At 43.4% G+C, this 17,727-nt stretch overlaps 1 protein-coding gene across 11 annotated transcripts in view; it reads right to left on the bottom strand.

Annotated features, from left to right (window-relative positions):
- Positions 1-11,741: 11,741 nt before the first annotated feature.
- PAK5 (p21 (RAC1) activated kinase 5) overlaps positions 11,742-17,727 on the bottom strand; it is a 287,465-nt gene continuing 281,479 nt past the window's right edge. For all 11 annotated transcript variants that reach the window (XM_033938815.1, XM_033938812.1, XM_033938811.1 and 8 more), the window contains 2 exons: positions 17,402-17,536; positions 11,742-14,683 (listed from right to left, as the gene is read on the bottom strand). In XM_033938815.1, coding sequence (XP_033794706.1) covers positions 14,528-14,683; positions 17,402-17,536 — 291 coding nt within the window. In that variant the 3' untranslated portion in view covers positions 11,742-14,527. The remainder of the gene's footprint in view (positions 14,684-17,401; positions 17,537-17,727) is intronic.

Below are 17,727 nucleotides of genomic sequence, written 5' to 3'. Positions count from 1 at the left end.
GAAATATGTCCAAAACCCATTTTTATTATCGGCACTTGGACGTATTTGGGAAATGTTTGTCCAAGTGCCGACTTAGGCCGGTTTTTGGATGTTTTTTCTTTTGATTATGAGCCCCTTAGGCTATAAGTGGTATATAAACACATAAATAAAATGGATATTCATGCTACATGTACCTAGGCTCCAATTTTATAAAAGGCGCCTAAAAATTAGGCACTGAGGAATGCAGCGCATAGTACCTTTTAATCTTCAATTAGGTGTCATTTATAGAATTGTTATTTTTTTGGTTCTTTCTTTGGGATTCTTTAAGTTGAAAGGTTTTTTTTTCTTCTGTTGTGCCTTTTATTGGATTTTTGCACTGTTTCTCCCCTCATGCTCCCCTTTATCTATCCCTGGTATGTATGAAAACATTTGTTTGTATATTTCTTTCATGGATACTCTAATTAGATTGTGAACCCATTGGGCCAGGGAGGGAAATTACTTAAAGTACCTGATTAGTTTTGTGGTCATTATATTAGTCAAATCTTAATTGATTTTTGTAAACCGCTTTGAAGCCTGCATTAAATTAATTCATACCTAGCCATGCCTAAAATGAACTTAGGTGTCCCCTATTTATGTGAAGCACCTAAATCCATTGTAGGCACCTATCCAGAAAACACGACCAAGATCTGCCCACAATCCACCCTTCACCACGTCCACTTTCTGGTAGGCAACTCAGGCTAGACGCCTACCGAGTTTGGTGCCTGTCACCCAATTAATTTTAATTTGAGCTAATTATCACAGCAATTAAGTCTATTAAATAATTGTTCGGCACCTATCAGCTAGGCATGCCGATCTAGGTGCCTAACTTTAGGCGTCTTTTATAGAATCAGGCCTTAGCGCATAAGCGCCCATTTTGCATTATGTCAGCAGGTTCTGTTCTAAAATACAGGCAAAAACTAAGGGCTCCTTTTACAAAGGTGCGCTAGCGTTTTTAGCGCGCGCTATAGTGCGCTCTACCTGAAAAACTACCGCCTGCTCAAGAGGAGGCGGTAGCAGCTAGCGCACGGCATTTTAGTGGGCACTATTCCGCGCATTAAGGCCCTATCGCACCTTTGTAAAAGGAGCCCTAAGACACACTGACCTGTATGTCTCAATTCCTCTTCTACAGCCTTTCTAAAGTGGTGCTGTTATTTTATTTATTTGGCTTTATATGATTACTTATGTGAATTTTGCCCTTTCTAAATGCTCTTTTACAGTTCGTTGCTGGAAAGAAGTGGGCAATAGTATGGCAGACCTTAAAATAGACATACCCCCTGGGGACCATATCCATTAATATTTATTAGTAATCTGTTTTTAACGCACGCACCAGATTAGCGCGCGCTACCCGAAAAACTACCGCCTGCTCAAGAGGAGGCGGTAACGGCTAGCGCATGCGGCATTTTAGCATGCGCTATTCCACGCGTTAAGGCCCTAGCGCACCTTTGTAAAAGGAGCCCTAAGTTCTTGGAGTAAGCAATATGAAATACTGTAGATTTTCCTGTTGAGATCTTCCAGGTATTATCTGGTGACTTGGATTGGAGACAGGGCACTAGTTTTGAGGATCACAGGGCAGCCCTTTATACATTAGAGAGAAAACCACCAACCAATTTGAATGTTTTAAGTGAGCTGCTCCATCTATTCCTAATTCAGTCCCCATCACCAAACACAAACACTTTATTTGGATTTAAATTCCAAGGAAAGCAAAAGGATTAATAACGGTACATAAATCTTTTAATTGAGGGTCCCTTGCCATCACACAGGTACTGTGCAAAGAGGAGGAATTTATGGAGCAAGTAGCTGCTGATTCTCTTGACAATAAGGATGTTCTGCCATCATAATTTCTTCATACAAACACACCATGCATGTGCCAAACCTGCAGATTTTCTACTCAAAGTTCAGGAATCCCCTACTCCCCACTGCCCTCCAACCCTGCCATCAGATTAACCAGTCCCCTTAACTGCATCCATGACATCCTGTTTGTCTGGCTTGGCTGTTTAGATTGTAAGCTGAACAGGAACTGTCTTCTTTGTGACTCTGTACAGCACTGTAGTAGTAGTAGTAAAGTAAGCCCATATAAAGTGAATTACAATAATCAAGTTGTTGAATCATTAATGCATGTATTAATATATTCAGTGCCAGTTTTATGTGCACAAAAAGAGTGGTGGTAGATTTTTTTTTGTTTGTTTGTTTGTTTTTGAGGAGGAGGGTTTGTATTTACTGCACCTTAGGTGCAAAACCTAAGGTTTAAGGAAGAGTGACCAAGATGATAAAGGGGTTGGAACTCCTCTCGTATGAGGAAAGACTAAAAAGCGTAGGACTCTTGTCACAACCCTAGCCCTAAAGCTCGGCTTGTGCCAGGAAAGGCTATTCCTAAATCTAGCCTGGCCTTGAATAGGGCCAACCAGTGTGACAGAGTAAACCCCAATAGAAAGGTAGGCTCCGAATTGCCACTTAAAACCCAGCTTACAGAACCCTGGGGAGGTGAGGACTATGAGGGGAACAGCCTGGATCAGCCACAGAACAATTCCTCTAGCTCAGCTAACTCCCAGCTGCAGGACTTAATTAGAAGTCCTGGGAAATCTAAGGAGAAGCTGCAGGTTGCCCTGCCCCCTCATAGAACAGGGCGTGGTCGTCTCAGTGCTCTTGAGGCAGCACTGAGGAAGATTCAGGCAGTCTGCCCTGGGTCAGCCCAGGAAGGAGGTTTGCAGGACTGCTCTCCTGAACCTCACCACTTTCATGATATTGAGATGGTGGATACAGCCCCTGTCTCTGAAGCCAACCAGCTAGCTGAACCGGAGTCCATGGACTTTATGGAAACTATCATGGATACAGAAGCTTGTCCCATGGAAGAAAGCTAAGTACAATTCCTGTGTTTTGTTGTGCTTAAGTTTGTGAACTTTTTTTGGGGTTTTTTTTTTTATTGGAACCTGTTTGCACCTGGGTGGAGTCGTGAGCAGTGCTGGGCTCACTGCAAGGTGCCTGAAGCTGGAAACCTTTTTCCAGGTTTAATTTTGCTGGACTGTTTGGTTTGTGTTTGCCTTTTGAAAGTTAAGGGAAACTACAATTTGGACTTTGTGCAGGGGTGTTAGAGCTGGGGAGAATCCACGTAAGATCCTTGGTTGGGATTGTGGGGCCATTTGTGGCATTCTGTTTAAAACAGAGTTAAATTAGTGGATTCATCTACTCCCCTCCCCCACCAACTACTGCTGAGTTGGTTGGGGCCAGGCCTGCTTCAATCTAGGCCTGGGTACAGTACTTTCTTTCTTCAAAGGAAGTGTTATAGTTTATTTCTGCCTGTTTGCTAAAGACAGAACTATTAAGGCTGAACTCTTACAGTTTAAGGAGATACTTACCTGTGATACCTGCAAGGAAGGTGTGGGTTGTTTGTTTTTGCAACTCAGTTTTATTTTTTCATGTTTTCCTGTGTTCATGGAAAGAATAGACTGAACCCTGTTCAGGATTTGTAACCACAATAAAGTGGGACTTTATTTTTACTTTGAACTTATTGTTTTGACCTATTTCTGCTTCTTTATTGACTGAGAAACCAGCAGGACTTCCAGCCTCTTCTGGAAGCACGTAAGACGCAGGCTATTCTGGGCGCTGACCGGAGCCGGCGTCGCCACACTCTGCAGCTTGGAAAAGAAATGGCTGAGGGAAGATATGATTGAAGTCTACAAAATCCTGAGTGGAATAGAAAGGGTACAAGTGGATCGATTTTTCAGTCTGTCAAAAATTACAAGGATTAGGGAGTTACAGGGAGTTACAGGATTAGGAAGTTACAGGGAAATACTTTTAAAAACAATAGGAGGAAATATTTTTTCACTCGCAGAATAGTTAAGTTCTGGAATGTATTGCCAGAGGATGTGGTAAGAACAGATAGCGCAGCTGGTTTTAAGAATGGTTTGGACAAGTTCCTGGAGGAAAAGTCCATAGTCTGTTATTGATAAAGACATGGGGCAGGCACTGCTTGCCCTGGATCGGTAGCATGGAATGTTGCTACTCTTTGGGTTTGGGCCAGCTACTAGTGACCTGGATTGGCCACTGTGAAAACGAGCTACTGGGCTTGATGGACCGTTGGTCTGACCCAGTAAGTCTATTCTTATGTTCGCAGTTTCTGAAGCTAAGTACCTTTTTGGATTTGGATTATTGTGAAAGATTTTTTCAAAAATGTACATTTCATGAGTATTTAACTAAAAAAAACTATTTGAAGCCTATGAAGAGCTAGGTGAATCACGGGCAGAGTGGCTCATGTGAAACTAATCTCCACTGAGACTTATGAAGATTATAGCTGTGCCTTGAGCACATGTACAAGGTTTGAAAGTAAGAAAAATTCATTGACCTAATCAACTTAATTCTATGGCCAATTTTCAAAGGGCATATGTATGAAAAATGTAATACCCTTTTTGTTAAATTAGGTCCTAATTATTTTGTAGGAAAAAGATAATATGGTTTTTTACATTTGGAAATTAACTATTTTGAAAGTACTGTAGATTACCACAATTCCTGTGGGCTGGGACAGGTGGGCCAAGGCTGCTAGGCAGGGATGTATGTTTGGGGAGAGAGAGAGACAGTTACCCCCTCTTTTACTAAGGTGCGCTAATCGAATTAGCGCGTGCTAAATGCTAACATTTCCATAGACTAACATGCACGCGTTAGCATTTAGCATGCACTAAATTGATTAGTGCACGCTAATCGGTTAGCGCACCTTAGTAAAAGAGGGCCTTAATGTGACTATCAGGGTGACAGAGAATGGAGAAATACTGGGGTGAAAGAGCAATGATATTTTAGTGCTAGAAATATACATTATATGTATTAATTTTTTTTAGTTCGTGTGGTAGAATAGTAAGTCTTTTTAGTTTTTAACACCCCCTTTTTTTTTTCTAAGCTGCGATAGAGGTTTCTACTAGTGCTGCCCGATTCAGAGAAAAATATTTCGATTCGATTCGATTCACCCTGTTGAATCAATTTTTTGATTCGATTCACTGTTAATGACACAGCTTTTTAAGTTTAAACATTTTATTTAACCAAGGCAATATCATATCAAAAATTCCCAGCTTCCATCCCCAGCCCCCTGTCGATTCTGATCTTCCATCCCCAGCCCCCCTGCCGATTTCAGCTTCCATCCCCAGCCCCCCTGCCGATTCTGAGCTTCCATCCCCAGCCCCCAAGACTCACCAGCCCCCCTGCCAATTCTGAGCACTCTCTGCCGATTCTCAGCCCCCCTGCCGATTCTGAAGCCCCCTGCCGATTCTGAAGCCCCCTGCCGATTCTGAGCACCCCCTGCCGATTCTGAGCACCCCCTGCCGATTCTCAGCCCCCCCTGACGATTCTCAGCCCCCCCTGCCGATTCTCAGCACCCCCTGCCGATTCTCAGCCCCCCTGCCGATTCTGAGCCCCCCTGCCGATTCTGAGCACCATCTGCCGATTCTCAGTCCTTCCTGCCGGTTCAGTTACTTACTCGACTGGATGTGGAATCGCAGGGAAGAGAGGAGAAATGCAGAGACAGCCATAAAATACCCTTTGCTTCCGACTGGTCCTCTGTACAAGGTCTGCTCGCTCCCCCTCGACGCTCCCATGTCCTTTCGTTTCTTCTGATGTAACTTCCGGTGTTGCAAAACCGGAAGTTACATTAGATGAGAACGAGTCCGGCGGCTGGCAATGAAAAAAGAATGAACTTTAATCGGGATGAATCGGTAAGTCCGTTTTTTTACAAAAACAAACCGATTCGAATCGATTCACCTGATTTGAATTGGTGAACCGATTCGAATCGTGAATCGGGCAGCACTAGTTTCTACCATGGCTCAGAGTGCTAAATGCTCTGACGCTCATAGAATACTTATGAGTGACTGGGCAGTGTCAGAGTATTTAGCGCTTCAGGCCATGGCAAAAACCTCTACCATGGCTTAGTAAAAGAGGTCCTAAGTTTTTCAATATGTATAGGCTGCATTATTGATGTTTTCATGAGAATTTTTTTATCCACGTTTGTCGTCCACTATATAGTAACATAATTAGGTGAAGGTTTGGACGTGTTATGTGTGTGATCAAGCTAAGACATTTCAGTAGTGCACAGGCATCTGCAGCAGTCATATTTATTGGTTTTTCCCAGTCTGATGTCTCCAGTGCTGCCTTTCCACAAGTACAATTGTCTACTGTGAGTCATATTGTTGTTGGTTTTTTTGTATTTTACGGATGGGCTTGCTGGTGGAAAGCCTGTGCCAATGAAATGATGACAGCACAATCAGAAAAGCTTTTGTATGGTAAGATCTATGGGGAATGTTCTAGTCCTTCTTGGCATTCTTTTACCTGTGGAACAACCTTGCCAGATGTTCAATTTCTGTACTTAGATATGTATATAAATATGTTTCTCGCAGTGACTTCTGGGATTTCATTTTGAGGCCAACAAACTTGTCTGCAAATCTTTTACAGAGATAGGGGATCATTATGCATTATAAACATCCCAAAACATCTATTAAAAAAAGCTGACATTTGGATTTTTACGTGTTTAAAAAAAAAAGTCTGGACCTTTTTTTGTTTTGAAAAATCAAATTTTGGGCCCTCCGTATAGCAAATATTTGCCCATAGGGCCACATTCTATATATGGCACCTAAAAAAAATTGGCATTTGCTAGAATGGTGCTTTTTGCGCTGCTACAAGTGCATGTACCTTTTATAGAATTGTGCTTAGTGCCTGTGTGTGACACATAACTTTGGTGCAGGCATTTGGGGCAGCTGAAACTAGTCCTAAATGCTTATGCTAAGTTGTGCACGCATTGGGCGTATTCTATAACAACACTCCCGACCTGCCCCTGGCCACACCGTTTTCAAATTTGTGCACTGCAACTGGCACATACTTTTTTACAGAACTGCGCTTTTAATTAGTCCCAATTAGTGTCAATTATGGCACTAACTGCCAATTATCAGTGCCGATTATGCCAATTGATCAATTAAGTTGTGTGCATACATCTGCTACGAACACCAATGTAAGCGCACAACTTTAGATGCCATATACAGTACAGAGTTTGGGGGATAGTCAGTTACAAGGGAAACTGTATATATATATTCGTTACTATGAACAGTGGCATACCAAGGGGGGGGCGGTGCGCCCCGGGTGCCAGCCCTAAGGGGGTGCTCCCGGCCTTGCCGTTCAGTCTCCCCCCACCCCCGAAGGACCGCTCGCCCCACTGATCTTCCTGCACCACCTGTGAAGCAGCCCGCAGCAGGATCGCGAAGTCAGCTTCAGCGATCCCTGCGCTGCTTAGGCGCTGCTTCCTGCGCCGCGATCCCGCCCCTCCTCTGATGTCAGAGGAGGGGCGGGACCGTGGCGCAGGAAGCAGCGCAGGGATCGCTGACGCTGACTTCGCGATCCTGCTGCGGCTGCTTCATAGGTGGTGCGGGGAGGCCAGGGGGGCGAGCGGTCCTTCGGGGTGGGTCGGGGCATCAGGCCTTCAGGGTGGGGCGGGCGGGCAGGCAGGCAGGCTTTCAAGGGGGAGAGGGCGACAGGCAGGCAGGCAGGCCTTCAAGGGGGGACAGGCCTTCGGGGGGGGTGCAGACCTTCAAGGGGTGCAGGCCTTCAAGGGGGGGTAGGCAGGCCTTCAGGGAGGGTGCAGGCCTTCGGGGGGGGTGTAGGCCTTTGGGGGGGTGCAGACCTTCAAGGGGGTGCAGGCCTTCAAGGGGGGGGGACAGGCCTTCAAGGGGGGAAAGGCAGGCAGGCCTTCAAGGGGGGGACAGGCCTACAAGGGGGGGACAGGCCTTCGGGGGGGTGCAGACCTTCAAGGGAGTGCAGGCCTTCAAGGGGGGGGTGCAGGCCTTCAAGGGGGGGACAGGCCTACAAGGGGGGGACAGGCCTACAAGGGGGTGGGACAGGCCTTCAAGGGGGGCAGGCCTTCGGGGGAGTGCAGGCCTTCGGGGGGGTGCAGGCCTTCAAGGGGATGCAGGCCTTCGGGGGGGTGCAGGCCTTCAAGGGGATGCAGGCCTTCAAGGGGGGGAAAGGCAGGCAGGCCTTCAAGGGGGGACAGGCCTACAAGGGGGGGGGAGAAGCTACAAGGGGGTGGGACAGGCCTTCAAGTGGGGGACAGGTCTTTGGGGGGATGCAGGCCTTCGGGGGGTGCAGACCTTCAAGGGGGGGACAGGCAGGCAGGCCTTCAAGGGGATGGGACATGCCTTCAAGGGGGGTACAGGCCTTCAAGGGGGGACAGGCAGACCTTTAAGGGGGGGACAGGCCTTTGGGGGGGACCATGATTTAGAAGTACACGGAGGGAAGGGGGTGTTCAAACAGACGTGCATATGCCAAACTTTGGGGGGGGGGGGGAAGAAATAATGGGTCTGAAAATAGAGGAGAGGGAGAGAGATAATGGACCATGGGATTTAGGGAGGGAAGGAACAGAAAGGGAGAGAAATTGGACACAAGGGATGGTGTGGAGGAGGGATAGAGATACTGGATAGGAGGGTAATTAGGAAAAGAAAGGGAGAGATGGTGGACTCTGGGGTGGTGGGGAAGGAGGGAGAGATGCCGGATGAAAGGGTATTTAAGAAAAGGTGGATCTGTGGAGGGAGATGAAAAAAAGGAAAGATACCAGACTTCCTGGGAAGGGAAGGGAAATGGAAAGGGAGGACAGAGTTGGCAGATGGATGGTTAGCATGCAGAAAGAAGGAGACCCTGGCAAGCAAGTTATCAGAAGAAAACCAGAGCCTTGGACCAACAAGATTTGAAATATAACCAGACAACAAAAGGTAGAAAAATTAATTTTATTTTCTGTTTTGTGATTATAATATGTCAGATTTGAAATGTGTATCCTGCCAGAGCTGGTGTTGGACTGCAAACGTGAGCTAGGATTTAACAGAGAGAGGAAAAGTCCTTTTTGTTTCTTTATTTTATTTACACCACAGCGCCAGTGTGGTTAGGAGAAGCCAAAGGGGGTGAAAAAGCTATAAAATCCACCAGGAGTTTTGAAAAAAATCACCCAACTGGGCAGGAAAATCGAATTGAAAAACCAATTCAATAGGGCTGAATCGAATCAAAATTTTTTTTCCTGTATCTGGCAGCATTAGTTTGCGCTACTGTCTTAGACTTTAGGACCTGGGATTGGGGAGAGATGGCATCCTCAGTACTTTATAATGCAAGTGAAACGAGGATTTGGTCAGACTTTTGAAGGATCTGCAGAAAAAAAATATTGTATAGGCTGGGGACATGAGACAGCAGGAAATGGGAACTTTTCTTCCTTCTATTTTTGTGAATGGAAAGGCTGAGGATGTCAGAGAGTTCAGTTAAAATATGTGCTTTATAAGAAAATATAATAATGTGTTTTATAAAGTTTATAGCATAGCTGGCCTACCCAGTGAGGTGTTCCTAGTGGTGATGGTGGCAGCGTGTCAATGTGTTGAGAGGAAGAGGTGGTCTGTGAAATTCTGCTGAGCAAACTCCGGGCCCATTTCCACCCCCCAGTTAGTCCACTCCACTCAACTGGTTCACACACTGAGTGGGTCTTTGGGTGTTGTTTTGGGATCTCTTCCAATGGTTTATCTCCTTCTGGTCCAAGGAAGGAAACTTTGTTATCCTTAGCATTGACCTACAGAATATGTTTGTAACAGCGTTGCTTGTGTGGCATTAGGCTATGTAGTGATCGAAAGAAAAAAACAGACCTTTGCACATTTTTTCACTATATGGTGGGTGTATGAGGAGATTCACATTTCCTGCACAGCTAAGTCCATGTGAAGTTACCTTGTGCTGTATTTGACATCTAGCAAGGTCTCTGTTTGAAAGGAAAGATCTAAACTTAAAAATGAAGTGGCCAGAAGTTATGGTAAAAGCAGATAGTGTAGCTGGTTTTAAGAAAGATTTGGGCAAATTCCTGGAGGAAAAGTCCATAATCTGTTATTAAGACATGGGGGAAGTGTCTGCTTGCCCTGGATCGGTAGCATGGAATGTTGCTACTCTTTGGGTTTTGACCAGGTATTAGTGTCCTGGATTGGCTACCATGAGAATGGGCTACTGGGCATGATGGACCATTGGTCTGACCCAGTTAGGCTATTCTTATGTTATGTTCTCATCTGTAGGGGCCTTTGTTTTCACTTCTTATTTTAATGTATTTTTTTTCTGGGAACTTATCAGTGTTTTTTATAATGGGAACAAAAATGGAAGAGAATTAATGTGTGTGGGATGAGGGGGTAACTAATTTCTTCAGCTAAATAATTCAATCCACTTCAAACAGACATAGGAGAACTCACGCACCATTCACACACCCTCCAACCAAAAACGTCAAAAGAAAAAAACTGTTTGACAACCTCCTAGCCATTTGAGCTGCAACACTCGACCCCCAACTCTACAACCAATTGACATCGACCACGGACTGCAAAACCTTCAAAAAGAAATAAAAACCCTTCTATTCATAAAACACATAAAACCGAACTAACACAATCAGAACTGTCCCAAGCATCACCTGCAACTACTCCATATGTACTTCTGATGTCATGACAATTCAGACATAATTTATGTTATGTTGTGTTTGGAATATAAGAAAATTTTCACTGCCTGTTTCTATTCTGACCATTTATTCTGTTTCATGGTCATTACAAAAAATATTTTTTTTACATAGGGGGGGTGTCAAAAAATGATGGGCCCCGGGTGCCACATACCCTAGGTACGCCACTGACTATGAATAAACTTCTTTTGGTGCAACAGCACATAAAGCAATGATTTTTGCAAAGTAAATAGGCATGCGAAAAAAGTTTTGCACGTCCTTTTTTCCTTTTGCCATTCTTGGAAGTCAAACTTGCTTGTAAGTATTCTATATAGCCCATTTGCCTAAGAAGTAAACTAATGGATGAAGATTACGGTCTTCTAAATCTCCTGTTCTTACAGGTTGTGTTATCCGTTGGTAACACCAAGATAATGGAAGTGCATCAAAACAGGATCATGAAGGAGGATTTTGAAGACTGTAAACAGCAGGAAGCTTATAGGCCCGGATTCTCAAACTGGTGCTGATATTGGCAGCCACCTTAAAAGCAGCCGCTGATTGCATGTCAGTCATGCATCGACACCAGTTTCGGAATTGTATGGTAGGCGCTGGAAACGTAGGCCAGGGTTTTCTGGACCTACTTTTCCGGTGTTTATCTTTGCATGAATTATGCTTACATAGGCGCTTTAGGCTGCCTAACGCCACTTCCAGAATTGGCCACGCCTACTTTGACATTGGGCGGCCTAATGCACCTAAGTAGGCATGATTGTTGCACTGATTTTCTAGGCACCAGTATGCGCCTCAAATCTCGATTAAAAATGCCATTTGGACAGCGTTTTTTAACAGAGGTATGGATGCCTACCGGCGCCTAGAAAATCAGCATCGGTTTGAGAATCCGGGCCACAACAGTTTAAGAGCGAGACTGTACTTTCACAGATTCCAGGATTTCTCTATGAAAGGGGACTGTTTTCCAAACTGCTGCCTTTCTTGTGGACGTTGCCCTTCATTTTGTATTTTAGAATGCCTTCTATTAGTGCTGACGTGTGAAACAAAGGAGATTCAGAATATGTACCTTTCCTAATGGACAATGGGGCTCGTCCCCACTGGAACTGCTTTTCTAACATGAAACCAATGGAGTACAGTAGCCCTTAAGAACTGCAAGTCCTTTTCACCACTACAGATGTTGCAACAAGTATGTATTGCATGGAGTGAAGTAGTCATGTTATGGAAATTAGAATGTCTGTTAATCAAATGTAAAAGAAACCAACCATTAATAAATAATGTTTATTGATGACTGAAATAATTATGACGCACACTTTTAGACTTTGAAAGACAGATCTATACAGGCCTACAGTTAACATGCAATTTCATCCAACAAGCAACACAAGATTTATTGAACTATTCATCCACTGTATCAACATTCAGAAGGACTTAAGACAGCAGTACAGAACCCTATGGCATGATCATAAGAACTCTGGTCATAGTTAGGAAAAAAATACCCGCTTAGCAATTTGACTTCCACAGTCATTTTCAACTTTTAAAACAAGGCGAACAATGGATATTAATACTGTGACCTGAAGAATTGTATGAAACCAGAGAAAACTATTGCTTAAGGATAAAAATTACTGACCCTCTCTTCAACGAACATATGATGTGAGTTTGGTATTTTAGCATAAACAGTTCCAAACACTCACCAGAAATAAACATGGGGAGGGATTTCCATGGGCAAATGGGTGCTAATTCGTGGGGAAAAAAACACCTTTGAAAACTTCTTTCCCCTTTCAATTGAGAAGATAGCATACCAGGGGAAGGGTTAGTGTGGGGCTATCAAGTGTACACAGGGATTTTATTCTGAGATTGCACTAACCAAGGTGAGATTTTCAAAAGGGACACTCTGGGGAGTTTCCCTTTGAAAATATGGCTGCAAGCTTTCAGATATAAAGTACATGTAGGCCTCCATGCATTTCTGCAGCTATGAAAATTGGCCTTCTAATAATTTTCCCATTTTTCCCTCCTAAGCATTTTGTTTTGGCTCCTTATCCATGAATTTCTGTAACTTGTAGATTATTTCTAAACTCTCTTGAGAACCTAGTAATTAAGGAATAGGTTGATATAATCCTTGAGGATGGGTTTGGGCAGGCCTTGCTTTATGACACTTGCATATTCTTAGTATTTGTAGTTGTTAATTTTTAGATCGGGGTGATAAGATTGATTGCATCTACTGCTTCTGTTGTATGTAAACAGATGTATGTACATTCATTGTGGAAATCTTAAAAACCCAATTGGGTTGTGGTCCTCAAGGACCATGGTTGCCCACCACTGGTTTAGATGGATTTTACAAAATGCTACATTATTATTTACAACTTGCTTGGGGGTTCCTCAGATAAGGTGAGTAAAATAATTCATAGACTTGTTTTAATCGAGGTGATTCAAACAATCCCATATCTTGGGAACATTGAATTTTGCTACAATATCAGCTGCTGATACAGAAGATCAGTGCTACTTAACAGTATGCATTACCACACAACCTGTACACAGTCTGCTTCCATCAGGCATTTCTGATAATAGAAAATCATCTATCTTCATCTTATGTAAATGTACATTTTTCTTCCCACCAAACTTCATGTTTATTCCTCATCATTTATTTTTAACTTTCCTAGCCTTCCATGGATGATCTCGCTAATGTGCTACATATGCTTGCAGAAGGTTAAATGGGGGGAGGGGGGTTCTTCATGGATGAACCTTCAATCAACTTTGTTACTCTAATAGTGGCTGTTTGTACTGTGTTAGACGTTGTAATGAATAGTTATTGGTCAGTTGTACAGTTAATATACGTGTTATTAAATAAAAAATAAATCTTCCCATCATAGCAAAACATATCAGGCTCAATATTTTAAAGGCTTTAACTGGACAGAAATTAAAACTCTGCTGAGCTCGCTATTTGGCCGCACTTAAGCAGTTACTGCTGCTGAACATTGCCTCTGACTGCCCAGTCACTATCTGGTTATTGCTGGGGCAGTCGGGGGGTGGGGGTGGGGTCCTGGATAGAGCCAACACTTATCCAGTTAGCGGCAACATTCAGTTGGCCAAGTGAGTGGATAATGTTAGGACAGAAAAAAAAGGCTATCCTATTTTTATCTGTCAAACTGGTCTGAATATTGGCTGATGCTTGGTTTATTTTTGAGTGACCACACATACCTAGATATTCAATAACAGAACCCAGACATGACCCAGCATTGAATTTCTGGGAGTAAATTCAGCTCGTGGCTGTATGTGTTTTATAAACCACTGGCTGCTATGGGCTGAATTATCTTCCCCATCTTCTTATCCTCCATGGTTTATCTAACCTTAACAGCCATGATGGTTGGGAAATCCATACCCAGCTTTGTTTTGATATTTTTCATTTTTCAGTGACTGGCAGTGTATGTTGAGGTGAAAACATATGTAAAATAGTCTAAATACCAGTAAAAGAGAGACATGTATTTTAAGGTCCAGTAGTTGAAACTGATGGAAGAGAAAAATCCAAAGTATTTAAAGTTGATTTTTAAAAGGGATTAGAAAACGTAGGAAAGAGTTCAAAATCTTGTCAAACAACATCCATTACTTTCAACTATCACAATAGTTACATAACATCAAAGTACTTCAAATTATCAAAAGTATTTTACATAAAATTACAAATTCATTTCAAAATACAATACACTACTACAATTGAGAACGAAAGTGCTTTTTGCAACAAAAAAAAAGTATTTTTTAGATAGAAATTCAAAGCAATTTCCTTTTGAATAAAATCCTGGGAATGTGTCCTGGATGTGCTATTCTACATAATTTTAGCAGGTGAGCTCGTATAAAAATTTTCCGCTTCACCAGTTGCGGGAAACAGCTGAAAACTGATCAACTAGAAAAGTTGTGCTCCACAATTCAGTGCCTCTTATTTTCTTATGTTTTGTTTTTTTAACATAAGGTCCATTTGGACTTTTCCATTTGATTTCTTAACAGTCTTGTAATCCCTGGCTAATCCTCTTTGAATACAGGGTTCCAGCAGAAAGCTCTCTGGATTCAGTGGTGCCTGTATTGTCTCATGAGTGGCACAATACAGGAAGGAGGACCTGACAGCTTCAAAAAAGGATGTCTTAACAATTCCTGTGCTGTCGCTCTCTGTGAGGGCTCTCTTACCAGCATCAAGTCCAAGAATCCTCGCAGAATGGAAGAAACCTGTAATTTTACATTGAAATCATGAACAATGCAAGCAAACCTAAATTCATTATCACAGTTCATATACAATAAAATGCATTTCAAGAATAAAGACAAAAAAGTCTAAAGCTAACTACAAGAATCACAAATGAGGCAGAACAGAACTGCGATTACCAGATAAATGCAAAGGAAATCCACACAACACAGGAACTTTTTCTTTCCCACAATCGTGTTTATTTTGCTGGGGAGGGGGAATACCTGTTTTCTATCTTTAATTATACTGGAGTCATTTTAACAGGGCAGAAACAAAAATTTTCACACAAATAGGGCCTGAATCTGTATAGGACGCCTTGTCTCAGCAGCCAGCTAAGCGGCTTTTGAGTCGTCCTATACAGAATCGTGCCTAATCCCGCTTAACCACCCCGATTCTCTAACTGGCATCCGTGTCGTAGGTGCCGCAGAATAGCAGCGGTAGAGTACCCCCGAACCCCATCGCAAGACAGCCAGCAGGAGGAATGCCCACTCCCTCCCACCGCAATCCCCCCTCTCCCCCGCACTGTTCACAACAGGAGGGATGCCCAATCCTTCCTACCAGAACCCCTGAAACAACCCCCAGCAGGAGGATGCCCAATCACTCCTACTGCAAACTCCGAAACAATCCCTCCTGCCATTAAATGACAGTCCACCCAAATTGTAATTCAAATCAGTACTTATTTATCTATCAATAATGGATCCTTAGTATGCTATTATGAGCCATTTGTATACTCATTGATGTAGCCAACATCTTAATAGGATCACATTTGAGCTTAGTCATGTTCTTATATATAATAATTTTTTCTTTTTTTCTTATTTTTTTAGCCATATAATAACTTATAAATGATAAAGCAGTACAAAATCACTTATCTGCTCATTAAATCATTGTGAGGGTCACCTCTCTCCACATATTTCAATATATCTTTCTCAAGGTCGAGGTTCACCATTTAATTATAAAGTTTTTTAAGCAGTGTCTAAGCTCATGCTAAATGTTGAGTGAAGTCTTTGTAATACAACGTTAGCATGAGCTTAAAAATCTTTGGGCTAACCTGCTGATCATGCCCGATCTGTTGCCATTCCAAGGCAGGCCGAATGATCCACAAAGGATCAGTATTTACATAGGGGCGATAGGAGGAACGCTCCCCTCTGACCACATGGATTGCTAGTGAGTGATCCTGAAGCATGCGCAGACCATCTTCTTTGCCTGTAGATGGTCTGCGTGTGCATGCTTACAAAAGCAGCAATTTTTTATTTTAAACTTCACTTTCAAGCCTGTGGTTTTAACCCGCTTTAAACCGTGGGTTAAAACCATAGGCTTGAACTCTGGGGAAGGGCAGGAGATCGGGGCAGAGAGCAGGAGATCGAGGTAGAAGGCAGAGAAGCAGGGCAGAGAGCAGGGTGGCAGAAGGTAGGGCAGTCAGAAAGGACCTGAGCGACTGGTCCTCAGCAGTCACTTATTTTTGATTGGTCAGCCCAGTTGGTGTCCCTCATTTTTTTTAGTGAATCGCTGCCTGCCTACATTTGAATGCCGTTCCTCCTCATTTGCATGCACGGATTGGAGGATGATCGGGACAGAGGTTAGTGAATCATGTTGGAGGAAAATCGGGTCACAAAGGGGTCACAAACCAATTGGTACACGATCGGTTTGCTTAGTGAATCTAGCCTTTTATAATTTAGTGGTGAATCTTGACCCTGAGTAAGATATAGTGAAACATGGACATGTCGGGAGAGGTGACCCTCACAATGATTTAATGAGCAGATAAGTGATTTTGTACTGCTATATCATGTAGAAGTTATTATATGGCTAAAAAAAGATTTGAAAAAAAGAAAAAAAGAAGAAAAAATTATTATATATAAGAAAGTGACTAAGTTCAAATGTGATCCTATCAAGACGTTGGCTATATCAATGAGTATACAAATGGCTCATAATAGCATACTAAGGATCAATTATTGTTAGATAGATAAGAACTGATTTGAATTACAATTTGGGTAGAATTTGTTAGTATATCACATCCTCCTGCCGGCACCTCCCTGAACCCTGCCCCCCCTGACCCCTCACCCCCCAATGCCCACCCAGATCCCCCTCCCCATACCTTTATCAGCAAGGCTGGTGGGATGCTTACTCCCTCTGGTCGGCAGGCCCACCTCTTCATAATGGGCTTTCCCCTTCCTGGTGCATCCTGGGATGCACCGGGGAAGGGCCTAAGGCCCTGATTGGCCCAGGTATCTAAGACCCCTCCCATAGCGAGGGGCTTTAGGCACATGGGCCAATTGGAGTTTTAGGACTCCTTCCCAGTGCATTCTGGGATGCACTGGGCATGGCCTAAGACTCCAATTATCCGTATACTAAAGCCACTCCCAGATGGGGCCCTGAGCCACCAGTGGGGGGGTGCTGGAAGGGAAGAGGCACAGAGAGAAGGAGAGGCACATCCTGTAGGCAGTCATTCTACACCAGTGCCTTTCCTCCTCCCTGGCGTCTCATGGCACACTTGGAATCTTTGCCAGCACACAGTTTGCAATACACTGTGCTGCCCACTAATTTCTAATGGAATGTATGCTGGAATGTCCAAAAGTAATTTTCTCATGGGAAATAATGATTCCTGGTCACTGTAAATCCCATATACAGTAGCACTGTTGTGACAACCTATTGCAAGCAGTTCCTAGCATTTGGCACCACACCTGCGAGCATATTACAGGCAATCTAACCTTGTGGACATCCTTTACTCTTGGAGGCAAATTGTCTCGAATTCTGCGCATTGCCTGCAGTGGTGGCTCATTGAAGTACGGGGGCTCTCCGTCAATCATTTCTATTACCATGATTCCAAGTGACCAGATATCTACCTATGAGAGAAGGAGAACATACACACACACGTGAGCAGCAGGGACTCTTTGCCTGATATTCAGTGGTACTTATCTGGGAAGCAACACTATTTTTTTTTACCTGGCAAATGCCACTTATTGGCGCCATAGCTATATTTTCAATGGTATTATCTGGATTTTGCTGCTGAAAATCTCTAGAAACTGGCCTGGTG

Source organism: Geotrypetes seraphini, chromosome 3 (assembly GCF_902459505.1).
Source record: "Geotrypetes seraphini chromosome 3, aGeoSer1.1, whole genome shotgun sequence".
NCBI classification, from domain to species: domain Eukaryota; kingdom Metazoa; phylum Chordata; class Amphibia; order Gymnophiona; family Dermophiidae; genus Geotrypetes; species Geotrypetes seraphini.
Note: the sequence above shows the minus strand (reverse complement) of the source record. Positions and strands in the feature narration are given on the sequence as shown.